The following is a 13,432-nucleotide window of genomic DNA, read 5'->3' as shown; positions in this document are numbered from 1 at the left end:
TCAAAGCATCCTGAAAAGTCTCTTCTTTTTCCTCACTGTTTTTACAACACATTTTCTGATCTCCTGTGTTCTGATCCCATATATGATTGGATGCAATAGAGGAGGAATCACAAAAGTATCCACAATCATTAAAATATTAATTTCTCCTGGTAGAAATGTACTGTGTCTACTATAAATCACAGAGAAAAGAGAGGCCAGAGAGAAATTTATGAAGGTGATTAAATGAGGAGAACATGTGCTGAGTGCTTTCTTTTGTGCATCTTTCGAGGCTTTCAGACTCACATTGAGAATCAGTGCATAAGAGAGAAGTACAATAATACAAGGGAAACCAATTAAGGCTGCAACGAAGCATATACCATATAGATTTATCAGAACACTTCTCACACAGGAGAGGTTAACAATTCCCAGGTTATCACAGAACAGCTTGTGAAGGCTGTAACTGCACAGTGGTAGTCTGGAGATCAGATACGCTTGAATGAATATTGAGGAGAGAGGTACAATGTTGGCTGCAGTCAGCAGTGTTCTCACTTTTACAGGAGTCATGATGCTGTGGTACTGCAAAGGCTTGCAAATGGAGACGTATCGGTCGTAGGCCATGACTGAGAAAGTGGTATACGCAGAAACTACATAGAGAGACACCCAAAAGGCCTGTACCAGACAACCTGCAAGTGAGCTCTTTTGAATATCTGAAAGAAGGTTTTCCATTACTTTTGGCCAGACAGCAGAGCTTCCTATCAGTCCGTTTACTGCTAAGTTAAACAGAAAAATGTACATGGGTTTGTGTAGGCTGGAATCAAAATAGATAACCAGCATCAGAAAAACATTAGAAAAGACTGAGAGGAGGTAGAAAATAAATGTAAGAGTGAAAAATAAGTAATTCAGTGGGCGAAAGGATCCATATGAAGTCAATATTATTGTGATGTCCAAAGAGGAGTGATTCATCATGGTAGTTTTCCTGTGGGGTAGAAATAATTCAACAATACACAGTTCAGAACATTAGGATATATCCAGGCCGTTATTGTCAATAAAAATGTGATAATTACTGACCTGCTTGGTTAAATAAAAGAAAATTAAGAAATTGGAAGTCTAAAACTCACACAAATGTCCCTTTACGGCAACATTTACAATACTGTGTATCTTCCTCATCAAGAGTTACACTATGTATGTCTCCTTTTCTATGATATTCATGTTCACAGACATATAATATGTATGAAAAGAAAGCCAACACATTTCTGTGTATCTTCTGATATTATGAGCCATGTTCATCATTCCCCATTTTCCATGGAAAGGAATGAAGCTCACTAAGAACACTGAACTGAGCATGTTGAATGTATTTCTACAGATTCATAATTTCATATCTTTATGCTACATAAGACACTTACCGTCACTCTACCAGTTACCAGTTGCTGCATGAAAGTGCTGAATGACAGCCCAAATTTATAATTTTCTCTTTTGTTGGACATTAGTGTGTTTCTATTTTGAAGACTGTCTGAAGGAGGGTTTCCCCTCTAGGATTAATTACATTATGTTGCAGAAATTAAGACACGAAAATATGAATCATAAAGGGATGTGTTGCACAGTCCATTGGGCAGCCGATTCTCAAGCCATTTGTGAGTCGCCCCACCTGGATGAGGGATCAATCCTGAGCAGTAATCCTTTTTACTATAATATTATAAGAGAGGGGACTGCTCACTGAAATAAAAAATCACTTGTCAGGCCAAGCTTCTTGTAACCTTGCCTTACTATGAGCCTGACTGAGTTGATTATAATATTATGATATGAACAGTCTGACAATGCTGACTGTAACTGTATGATACTATGGGCATGACCACCCAGCTCAAGCCAGGTTTTGAAACCGCTGGTGTATGCGCTAACTATCTTAACAGATGCTCCAGGACCTGTAGAATTTTTCATATTATGTTTTTAATATATTTTTTAAATACAAATGCATGGCATCTAACCCTACATCAGTTGTGGATGTGGGAATAAAAAAACATTTGATTTGATGCTTTTAACCTGTGTTTAAAAAAGTATTTATAGACAGGTTTATACAGTTTAAAGCATTTTTAATAATGAAAACTGGTTTAGGCAGGTGGTATTGATGTTGTGGCTGATCGATGTATTTATACATATGATTTATGGTACTCTTATTGTACATAATGTGTAGCATACGTGTATACTGTCTATATACCATGGCTATACTTGTCACTTATAGAATGGAAAATATACATTCACATGTATTGTGTGCTGGTATACATTAGATCTGAAAAGGGCCGGTGTAGGTGTAGGTTTCTGTTTTCGCACAGCACTAAGACAGCTGATTGTTCTTATTCATGTCTTGATCGAGGACTATGATTAGTTAATTGGTTGAATTAGGTGTAATGCTGGACTAAAACAAAAACCTGCACCCATACCGGCCCTTTTCTGATACTGGCTAGATGAACATACAACTCTGTTCACTGTGATCATTTATAGTAACATGTGTGTTACTCTCTGTTCCATGTGTCCTGCCATCCACATGCAACAGATGAGTACATGCTTAAGAGTATGAAATTAATATCTCACCTTGAACCATCATAAGCTTTGTAATGGACAAAAAGCATTTTATTCATTTTCAGAGTGGTTTTTGATAGATTTTTGGACCCCTAGATATAATTCCATGAAAATATATTTTCCACCTTCTGGATTCCCCCCCTTTCCTTTATCACTACATATTTGTCACACAGAATGGTTTCAGATCTTGAAACAAAATGTAATATTAGACTCAAGGGAACCCGAGTAAAGACAAAAGCACATTTTTCAAATTGGTTTATTTAATGAAAAAAGTTATCAAACACCCAAATCACACCTATGAAGAACTAATGACCCCCTTAAACTTACTAACTGCTGCACCGTTAACAGCAATAATTGCAATCAAACACTTCACATAATTTCATGTGTCTTTTACATCAGTGTGGGGAATTTGTTCGCTAACTCTTTTTGGCAGAACTGATTAATTCAGACAAATTGGTAAATTAACCGGACAAAGCCGGGATATACAGTATAACAGCACTCCCTCTTGTGTGATATTACGTAATAGTCTGACTCGGAATCAGTATGACTCATTTTATATTTATTCATCTCATGAAATACAAGGATTCTTTCAACTTTAACTTGCCATCTTAGATTTTATGAATTGTGCTCACTAGTTGATTTTCTAAATACTGTAAGTTCACAAATCCTGAAAAATATCTCATTTTTCCTCACTGTTTTGACAAAACATTTCCTGATCTCTTGCGTTTGGATCCCATATATGATTGGATTCAATAGAGGGGGAATCATAAAAACATCGATCGTAATCAATATATAAACCTCTGCTGGTAGAAATGAACTGTATCTATTATAGACGGCAAAGAACAGAATAGCCACACCAAAATTAATAAAGGTGATTAAATGAGGAGAACATGTGCTGAGTGCTTTCTTTTGTGCACCTTTTGAGGCTTTCAGACTGACAGTGAGGATCAATGCATATGAGAGCAGCACAATAGTACAAGGAAAAACTACTAAGCTTGCAAGCATGCATGCGCCACACAGATTAACCAGAAGACTTTTCACACATGAGAGATTAAGGATAGTCACAAGGTCGCAGAACAGGTTCTGAATAGTGTACTTGCACAGCACAAGTCTGGAAGTCAGATACACTAAAATAGCGATAGAGAAGAGAGGAACGATGTTGGCTGCAGTCAACAGTGTTTTCACTTTTCCAGGAGTCATGATGCTGTGGTACTGCAAAGGCTTGCAAATGGAGACGTATCGGTCGTAGGCCATAACTGACAAGGTGGTATAAGCAGAAGATAGGTAGAAATAGCCCCAATAGATCTGAACAAGACAAGCTAGAAATGACATCTTTTGGGTGTCTGAAAGAAGGTTTTCCATGATTGCTGGCCAAACAGTAGAGCTTCCTATCAGTCCATTCAGTGCTAAATTAAACAGAAAAATGTACATGGGCTTGTGAAGGCTGGATTCAAAATAGATAATCAGCATCAGAAAAACATTAGAAAAAATTGAGAGGAGGTAGACAAGAAGAGTGAGAGAGAAAAAAAAGTAGTTCAGTGGGCGGAAGGATCCAAATGAAGTGAGCATCATAGTGCTGTCCAAAGAGGAGTGATTCATTGTGATGGTCATCCTATGAGATAAATAAACAATCTGCTTCAGTGTAGCTAATTAAGTCTGCAACACAAAGCATCAACCCATACCTTTACCTTTGTAATATTTTCCCTTTATGTCAATATTTTGATATTCATAATCAAGAATTAAAGTGCACTTTGTAAATATTTGGACAGTGGTATAAACCTGTCCTTTTGGCTCTGTACTCATCAACATTGGACAGCCACCTTTGACATGAGGGTATTCACATACATATTGGGTGATCTGTGATTGCCCATGTACTGTATAAAAAGGGATGTAATTCTGACACAGATCATCCAGTATGGATGTAAATACCCTGAAATTAAAGGTGACCATCTGCATTGTAACCTCATTATTCATTGCTTCATTTCACATCCAATGTGCAGGAGTACAGTGACAATAGAACAGAAATTGTATGACTGTACAAATACTTACAGACTGCTCTGAATATATTGAACAGTGTACATTCCTGAGAATTCCTGTATTCACAAATAATCTTTTGTAATAAGCAAATAATTTTACTGTGTATCTTCTGATATTATGAGCCCTGTTAATCATTCTCCATATGTCTGTGGAAAGGAATGATGCTCACTAAAACAAACTTAAACTTAACTGAGCATTTTCAAGGTAGTTCCACAAATGCATAATTCCATAATTCCAGTTATCAATTTACCGTGACTCTTCTCCTGCTGCCAGTGCTGAATGAAAGTGCTGACACATAGCCCACATTTGTATCTTTCTCAGGGTCTTTGTGCATTCATGTGTTTCTATTTTGAAGGCTACCTGAGGGAAGATGTTCCCTCTAGGATGAAGAGGGTGATGCAATAGAAGCACAAATTGGGATTTAAAAAAGTATCACGTCAGATGTGATGCACAGTCTGTAGGGTGGGAGACTCTCAAGTCACATGCGAGCCCCCAACCCCCCGCCCCCGGCCTACATAGGTGTGGATTCTATAACACCTTCAGGGCTATAATATATATAATATAATAATGTATCGACCTGTCTGAATAAAGTCCAGTGACTACTTCAAAATAACTGACCTTACAGTGGAACTCACAGAGCTTCATGCAAAGCTAGAGAGTGAGTATTGGGAGGCAGAATATTTTTCCCATGGCTGGCCTCTGCTCAAGGGTACCTTGTCACTGACAGAGCTCCTTAATGCCCCGCTTGGCATAGAATATGGGAAGGCCCCTAGCATAGATGGGGTTCCTCTGTAATTTTACGAGGATTTATGGATGATGTTGGCAGATTACATGTTTTTGGTACACAGGTACAGTCTAGCCAGTGGACATATCTCTTATGTCGAGTTGCTGGAGTGTTGTCATTGCAGTTATTGCCAAATAAAGGAGACCAACAAAACATCAAGAACTGGCACCCCATATCTCTGTTAACCACAGATTGATCTTGTTAAAGGCTCTGCCCCTCAGATTGATGGATGTAATGGGACAGATTTACTCTGTGCCTCTCAGGTTTATAAGAGCTACAGTCCTATCACTTGTGCATCAACATGTGCTTATAAGTTACTTCACAGCTAACATTAGCTAATTTAGCAGACGATACTATCCACAGTGACTTACATAGTACATTCTACTTACATAGTATGTCGCTCTGGATACAGCTGTCTGCTGAACCCAGATGAGTCCAATTGGCATCATAGTACTCCCTTAATCTCTGTTGAATAACTCGCTTATTTGTGGAAAAATGCCCCAGAATGTCGCTGTTCAGCTGTTGACAGAATTGTCCGTCTTGTATTGTAGATGGGAATGATTACCAACCTTAAGTGCAATTTCTCGGGACGTTTTGCAAGTATTTTCTCAGTTGAAGTTTTCAGACTGGTTTTGGTCCTTTAAATGGCCATTTCAGTTAGTAACATAAACCAATATAAATCACAGCAGTGGGTCGCCAATAGGCTGAGACATTCAGAAGTTTTCAGCACACCCATCTTCCAAAATGGTGAGAAACAAGCTGCAAGTAGTTATGAAAATAACTGTTTACTTAGCTAGCTAATCTACTGGTTAACTAAGCTGTTAGGTAAACATTTGGCTACACTCATTGTTTGCATCGGCTGCGTGAACAAACCATTATTGCCAACAGGCTGCTGTAGGCTACTCCCAAATGTTGGCTACCGGGATATGTTACCAGTTACCAGTATGTTACCTGCACCAACTGTGGCCCAGAGTCGCTTGCTAAATGTTAAATGGGCTTCTCAATAAATACTTTTGATCATTGTGTGCTATGTCTACCAACATTTAACTTGAAATATTTAGTCTGTTCTCAATAATATTACACGCTCCAAAACATTTGAAGATATTATGCACAAGATAAGTGGCCATTACCGCTACCTACTTTATAACTGTTAACTAAGAAGAAGCCAGAAAGATAGCTAGCTCTTAGCCAATTACATGCAAGCTTGTGTAGCCCTGTGATTTCGAGACTAGACTGACTGAAGCTACAGTGGAGTGAGGCCTTGTCACATGATGAAGCTGTGATGCAGGCAATGGCCTAATTTTCATAGCAGCATACCTAGGAATTAATACCCATCGAGGATCCTAGGAGAAATCTGCATCCACAGTACTGTATATAGGTACCATTTTGGAGATTCTTGGTCAGCCTGTACCAGAATAAAATGGAAGTCTGAGTGGTACTACAGCCTTTATGACTTGGTTAATTTATTGGCTGATCTTGTCGCTACAGTCCTTATTTAACCATGCAAACCTATTTTCAGCAATATCAGAAGGAAAACATTCAGATACCTTCACCCTAGCTAAATTCTTGGGGGCAACATTAGCTTAGGAGGTAAGTGTCATGGTGGGAGGTAATTCCTGCTGTGATCACCAGATGGCCAAGGATCATTGGTTACACCTGTGCCTCGTTAGCACCAGGGGAATTACCTTCCCCTAAGAGTACTTAAGGCCAGTACTGACTACCTTTCAGTGCTTTTGTGTCTACTGTTCGCTCTAGCACCAAGCCGGTAATACACCAGGTAGACGCTGTGCTGGTAGAGTCAGGTACGGTGTTGGTGTGTTTATCTGAACTCTCGGAATTTAAGAAAAATAGGTAAGGAAGGCGTTTGGTTAAGGTGTTTGTTCAACGACGCCTTCCTGAAGGGTTTTCTTTTCTTTCTTTTTATTTTTGTGGCTCGTGTGAGCCGGTGGTAGAGGGACATTGTCCCCGGTACTGTAGTTTTGTTTGTGTCTTTTTCCTGAGCTGCATCTCATGGGTTTTGTTTTGTGCCTAGCAGTTTTGCGCTAGGTTGTATTTTTATTTCTGATTTCTCTAATAGTAAATACCAGTGCTCGCCTCTAAGCACTTATTCTGGGTTTGGTGTTTCGCCCTGTTTTTCAGAGGGTTGATTTATTTTCCTACAGCCGTTTTGGGGTTATTTTCTGTTCCATTCTAAATATCGCCTTCGGGTTAGTTTCTGTTCATTCACCTCTGTATTTGTACATCCCTGTGTCTTTCCCTTCCGGGATCTGATAGCGTACACGTTCGCGTATAGGGGTTTTTTCTCACGGTCGCGTCTGGCTCTCCACTCATCCTCGACCTCATAAGAGCGGTCATCTGGCAGTCAGGGGGTTGCCAGGTCGATCCTGCCCTGGGTGTGTCCCTGAGCATGACACCTAACCCTCAATTGCTCCTGATGACCTGATTGGTGCCGTGCAGCCAATCGCCAAAAGATTGTGTAAGACATCGAACAGGAAATGTATCTTGCCATCTACTATTTTTTTGTTTTTAGCTAGTTGTTTCAGTCAGTGCAATGTAGATACAAAGACATGCACGTTAGGCTACTTGTTTGGGCATTAACAGCGTTTTCGTAACAGAGCATGCATGCTCAGTCAGCTTCCCCTGTATAAGTTAATAATAATAATAATAATAATAATGGATTGGAGCCAATGAAATGCCTTAAAACATCCTTGCTGAATTTGCAAATATCCACATGCGGCATAACGCTTGTGCAACTATGCTAGCAATGCTCGGTACTATGTCCGTATTGCCTCAGGTGGATATTTGTACATTTGTTGAGCTAACTTTGGCAAATTTGCTTGTTGCTACCAATAACAAACTGGTATCATTTTATAACTAGATATGTATTCTTCGCTTGGATAATAACCAATGGTATACAGAGTTTCAGTGATTGCTTTTCTGGAGTGCAATTTTGGCAGCTACACGCAAACAATCAGAATAAGCCCCCACGCCATTGGCTGTGGCAATTCGAACCAATTGTCAACCGATGCGCTGGAATTATTGTACAGTGGTACAATGTTTTGGTACGAAATGACGGCCCGTCAACTGTATATTTTTTAAACCCAATTTGAAGGACTATAATCACAGGCAGAGGGTGAGTAAACATGTCAGTGAGCCTTTTATAACAATAGGAAGGGATTTACAATGGCCTTGTAACAATGTTTTAAAATAAAAGTCTTACCTATTGTACCTTTGACATTTTGGTAAGTGGCACCATTTTGTAGCTCCACATCTGTATTTTAGTTTCATCTGATTTTTAAAAAAAATGCCCAAAATAAATAAATTCAGTCACAAATAGCCAAGTGAGTGGCCCTCTGGTGCCTATTCAGTCAGAGTACTCTATGGACATTGTTCTATTTAACATATTGATGTCACCATTTTGTAGTTCCGAATTTGTACCTTAGTTTAATCAGAAAAAAAAAAAAAACTCATTTAAAAAATGTACCCCTTCAAACATGAGTTCAGTCACAAATAGTGAAGTAAGTGCCCCTCTGGTGAGTGTTCTTTGGCCATTGTATCATTGGACTTCCTGTCAGTGGAGCCCACCAGGAGTGGGATCTGGAAGGTTCTTGTGATGATGGATCATGTTAACCGCAATGTGGTAGCTGTTCCCAATCATGATCAGATTCTCAGGGGTCCCTTGCGATTTAAAATCTGTTGCTAGAAATGCAATGTCTGGGTGCAGTTCTGTGGTTCTGTAAACGTGTGGGGCAGTGTAATTGCCCCAAACAGGAGCAAATATCATGAAGTGTGTATTATTGCTCAAACAAACATTCATAATATTTATTTTATTTACAATAGAATCATAATGTCAACACTCAACTTTTAAATGCGACCATGAGAATAACAAGCCAAAGTATCTCTCACACGTTTCTATTACCAAATGCCAAGTCATTCTCTGTTACAGTAGCACGCATTATACTTCAGAGGTCATTAACACTGCACAATGAGAACAACATATTTTCTACCATTAAAGGCTGGCATTATACAGAGTTTTTGCTTCATCAGATAAATGTCCTTACTTTTAGCATATGGCATTGGCACATTTATATTACACAGTACACACCTGCACCAGTGTGGGCTTTTTGGTGGCTGCTAGATAAGCATGAAAAATAAGACAATGAGACAAAGATGCACTTGTTTCACAAACAGATCGTAAATATAAGCGTAAATACTATTTGCTGTTAATAAATTAACTGTGTTGTGCAATTATATTTTGTATAGCCAGAACCTGGACGAAATAGTACTTTCTGAAGCAACATGTTTTTGGGGACTTCACTATTGTGGACAAAGCTACACACCAAAACAGCAAGACACTGCAAATTGTCTTGCATGGAATCAATATGAATTATTTATATGTATTTATGATTTATATGTTAACACATAGAAAGCTTCACTTTGGCATCTATGATCTATTTTATGAATGGTGTTTGCTCACTTATTTTTTAATTGAAATGCATATTCTTTGGACCCGATTGCAATGTGAACTTCACAATGGAGCCTGAATACCTTAAAAGATCTGGAACAATCTCTGCTTTTTCTTCACCATTTTAACAACACATTTCCTGATCTCCTGTGTCCTGATCCCATATATGATTGGATTCAACAGAGGGGGAATCGCAAATATATCGATAGTAATTAAAATATAAACCTCACCTGGTAGCAATGAACTGTATCGATGATAAATCACGAAGAAAAGAGAAGCCAGTGATAAATTAATGAAGGTGATTAAATGAGGGGAACACGTGCTCAGAGCTTTCTTTTGTGCATCTTTTGAGGCTTTCAGACTGACAGTGAGGATCTTTGCATATGAGAGCAGCACAATAATAGAAGGGAAACCGACTAAGCTTGTGGTAACAAATACGCCATACAAATTAACCAGAGCACTTTTCACACAGGAGAGGTTAAAGAGTGCCAGGTTGTCACAGTACAGCTTGTGAATGATGTAACTGCACAGTTGCAGTCTAGAGGTCAGATACACTTGCAAGGATATAGAGGTGAGAGGAACGATATTGGCTGCAGTAAGCAGTGCTTTCACTTTCCCAGGAGTCATGATGCTGTGGTACAGCAAAGGCTTGCAAATGGAGACGTATAGGTCGTAGGCCATAACTGAGAAAGTGGTATACGCAGATGATACATAGAAATTAATACAAAACACCTGAACTAGACAAGCCAGCAGTGAGCTCATTTGAGTGTCTGATAGAACGTTTTCCATGAGTTTTGGCCAGATGGCAGAGCTTCCTATCAGTCCATTTACTGCCAAGTTAAACAGGAAAATGTACATGGGTTTGTGTAGGCTGGAATCAAAATAGATGACCAGCATCAGAAAAACATTGACAAAAACTGAGAGGAGGTATAAAATAAAAATGAGCATGAAAAACAAGTAATTCAGTGGGCCAAAGGATCCATATGAGGTGAATATTACAATGATGTCCAAAGAGGAGTGATTCATCATCATTGTCCTGAGGGGTAAAAATAATTTTAAAAATATACAGCTCAGAACTTCAGGCTATGTCCAGTCTATCATTGTGAATAAGAACTTCTGGTTAATTGTATTCTAAACAATCAGCCTTTAACACTGATCACTTACTCATACTCCTGCCAACATTAATAATACTTTGATCTTCCAAATTAAAATTTGTTCTTTCTACAATATATTTCATTTCATGTAATATTGTTTCAAAGAAACACATTGTAGAATCGATGTACTTGAGAAAATATCATTTTTAAATACATTTCCAGCACAGAGTATTCAACAACACTGAGTACTATATTTTACTCATGCTCAAATTTAAAAAAACATAGTTCCACAATTTCCAAAATGTTATGCCGCATTAAAAACTTACCGTCACACTACTCTTGTTGCCAGGGCTATATTCAAGTGCAGACCACGCAGCCCACATTTATATATTTCTCTGGGTCTTTGGGCATTAGTTTGTTTATATATTGAAGACTGTTTCAGGGAGAATGTTCCCTCTTGGATTAATTACATAATGATGCAAGTAGAAACCTAAATTAAGATACAAAAATAAGAATCGTAGAGAGATGTGTGTCCTTTTGGGCAGCTCATATTACTCAAGCTATTTGTGCGTTGAGCTCACAGGTAAGGGAGTTTTTCCCTTGGCTGTAGTGAAGTAAATAAGAGATTTTAATTATCATCCTCCATCCAAGAACAGAGCATTATGTTTAAGAATATACTGGGTCCGTTGCCACGGTTAAGATATGGATTGACCTGCCCCATATCCCGCTTATGGATCAGTAAAATTCTTATTATTCTCCGTTTGCAAACGGGGCCATATTGTAAGCTTAGTGGTTACTATAGTTTTTACTCATTTATCTGACTCCATTTAAGATTAGAATTTAGAAGTTTGGTTTTGAAACATGCGCAAACCTCGGGAGTGGTTACACTCGACTCTTACCGGCGCCATTACTCAATATATGCTCCCGGGATTAACATTATTGCTGAAATCTCAGTTCGGCAGAGAACTCAGAGGATGAGGGTCTAGCCAACACAATATATGCACTATACTGACATGATAGTTGCGAGCCCAGGTCGGCGTGCATTTAGAGGGCTCCTTAGAGTTAACTTGACAGGAACCGTGGGCGGCCTGTAGCGTAGTGTTAAGGTAAAGGACTGGGACACGCAAGGTCGGTGGTTTGAATCCCGGTGTAGCCACTATAAGATCCGCACAGCCGTTGGGCCCTTGAGCAAGGCCCTTAACCCTGCATTGCTCCAGGGGAGGATTGTCTCCTGCTTAGTAATCAATTGTACGTTGCTCTGGATAAGAGCGTCTGCCAAATGCCAATAATGTAATGTAATGTAATGTAATGTAATGTAACCGGCATAGAAATGCCCTTCACATCAAATTACAAGAGCCATGCACCACCAATCCTTTTATGGGCCGTACTTGGCTGCCTTTCCCAGCTTGGAAACACCAAGCCACTGATCCGGTCAATATTGTCCCCCTGAGTATTCAGTCGTAATTTAGGCTGAAAAAGGTACAAGATGAATTAGAGTCATGGAGATTACGCAAGTTACAAACAAAATAGTTTACTCGCAGACAGGTAGGTTATTAGCTTTAGAATATCACAGTCGATTACAAAATAGACTAATTGAAAATAGAAATATAGAGTAAATAGTCTTACCCAGCCTGCTTTGGCTACACACATATACAGTCTGCACAGTGTGGGAAGTCGAGTGCGATCTTCCCTGATAGGCTTGTCTCCCTTGCTTTTATGCCAAATCATGTGTTTGATCCAGGCGGCAGTGCCATCAATTAGCCTGGAGCACCAATTCCTTTTCTAAAAGTGGATTTTGTGCTGAGAGTGTATGCAAAAAAATGAAAAAAGCTGATTTTTCAGAACTGAATTTTGCAAAAGTACAATGTTAGAAAAAAGGGCTAATTTTGAAAATGTGCCCCTGAAACATGAGTTCAGTCACAAATAGTGAAGTAAGCGCACCTCTGGTGAGAGTTCTTTGACATTGTGTCATTGGACTTCCTGTCAGTGGATCCTGCCAGGAGAGGGATTGTTATGATCCTGGATTCTGTCTGTTAGTTCATTTATTATTTTTCATATTCTTGTCTGGTTCTTTGTTTACATTCATAGTTCATTGCACTCGTCTTCCCCTGTGATGTGTTATGTAGTTCTGAGCCCGAATCACTTCCCTGTCTGCGTGATTCACTATTCGGATGTTTTCGGAATTTTCCGTTTTCCCACGATTCCTTCTCAGTCTTGCTGTTCTTACTTCCTGCTTTCTCTCATTCATGTTTGTAGATGGCACTAATACACTAATCCTAACTAACATAGAATTTGTACAGTACTAATTATATTAACACACTAATATGTTCACTAACAAACTATTCACTAGTTTTGAGTATTTATAGTTTAATCACATAACTAACATATTAAAATTCTCTATTTTTGCACTGCTCAGTAGCTACACCTCTCTGTGATCTCTGATTGCCTGCCTGGGGCCTCATTTATAAACGTTGCGTAGGCACAAAAGAATGCGTACGC

General features: G+C 39.0%; 3 protein-coding genes across 3 annotated transcripts; all 3 read right to left on the bottom strand.

The window, feature by feature from the left end:
* On the bottom strand, positions 1-942 carry LOC133107381 (olfactory receptor 52E2-like). The gene has a single exon (XM_061216373.1). The coding sequence runs from the start codon at positions 940-942 to the stop codon at positions 1-3; it is 942 nt and encodes a 313-aa protein (XP_061072357.1).
* A 2,226-nt stretch (positions 943-3,168) lies between these two features.
* On the bottom strand, positions 3,169-4,152 carry LOC133107380 (olfactory receptor Olfr180-like). The gene has a single exon (XM_061216372.1). The coding sequence runs from the start codon at positions 4,150-4,152 to the stop codon at positions 3,169-3,171; it is 984 nt and encodes a 327-aa protein (XP_061072356.1).
* A 5,771-nt stretch (positions 4,153-9,923) lies between these two features.
* On the bottom strand, positions 9,924-10,865 carry LOC133107379 (olfactory receptor 52R1-like). The gene has a single exon (XM_061216371.1). The coding sequence runs from the start codon at positions 10,863-10,865 to the stop codon at positions 9,924-9,926; it is 942 nt and encodes a 313-aa protein (XP_061072355.1).
* Positions 10,866-13,432: the final 2,567 nt, after the last annotated feature.

This window comes from Conger conger, chromosome 13 (genome assembly GCF_963514075.1).
Source record: "Conger conger chromosome 13, fConCon1.1, whole genome shotgun sequence".
NCBI lineage: Eukaryota > Metazoa > Chordata > Actinopteri > Anguilliformes > Congridae > Conger > Conger conger.
This window is presented reverse-complemented; position numbering and strand designations above follow the sequence as displayed.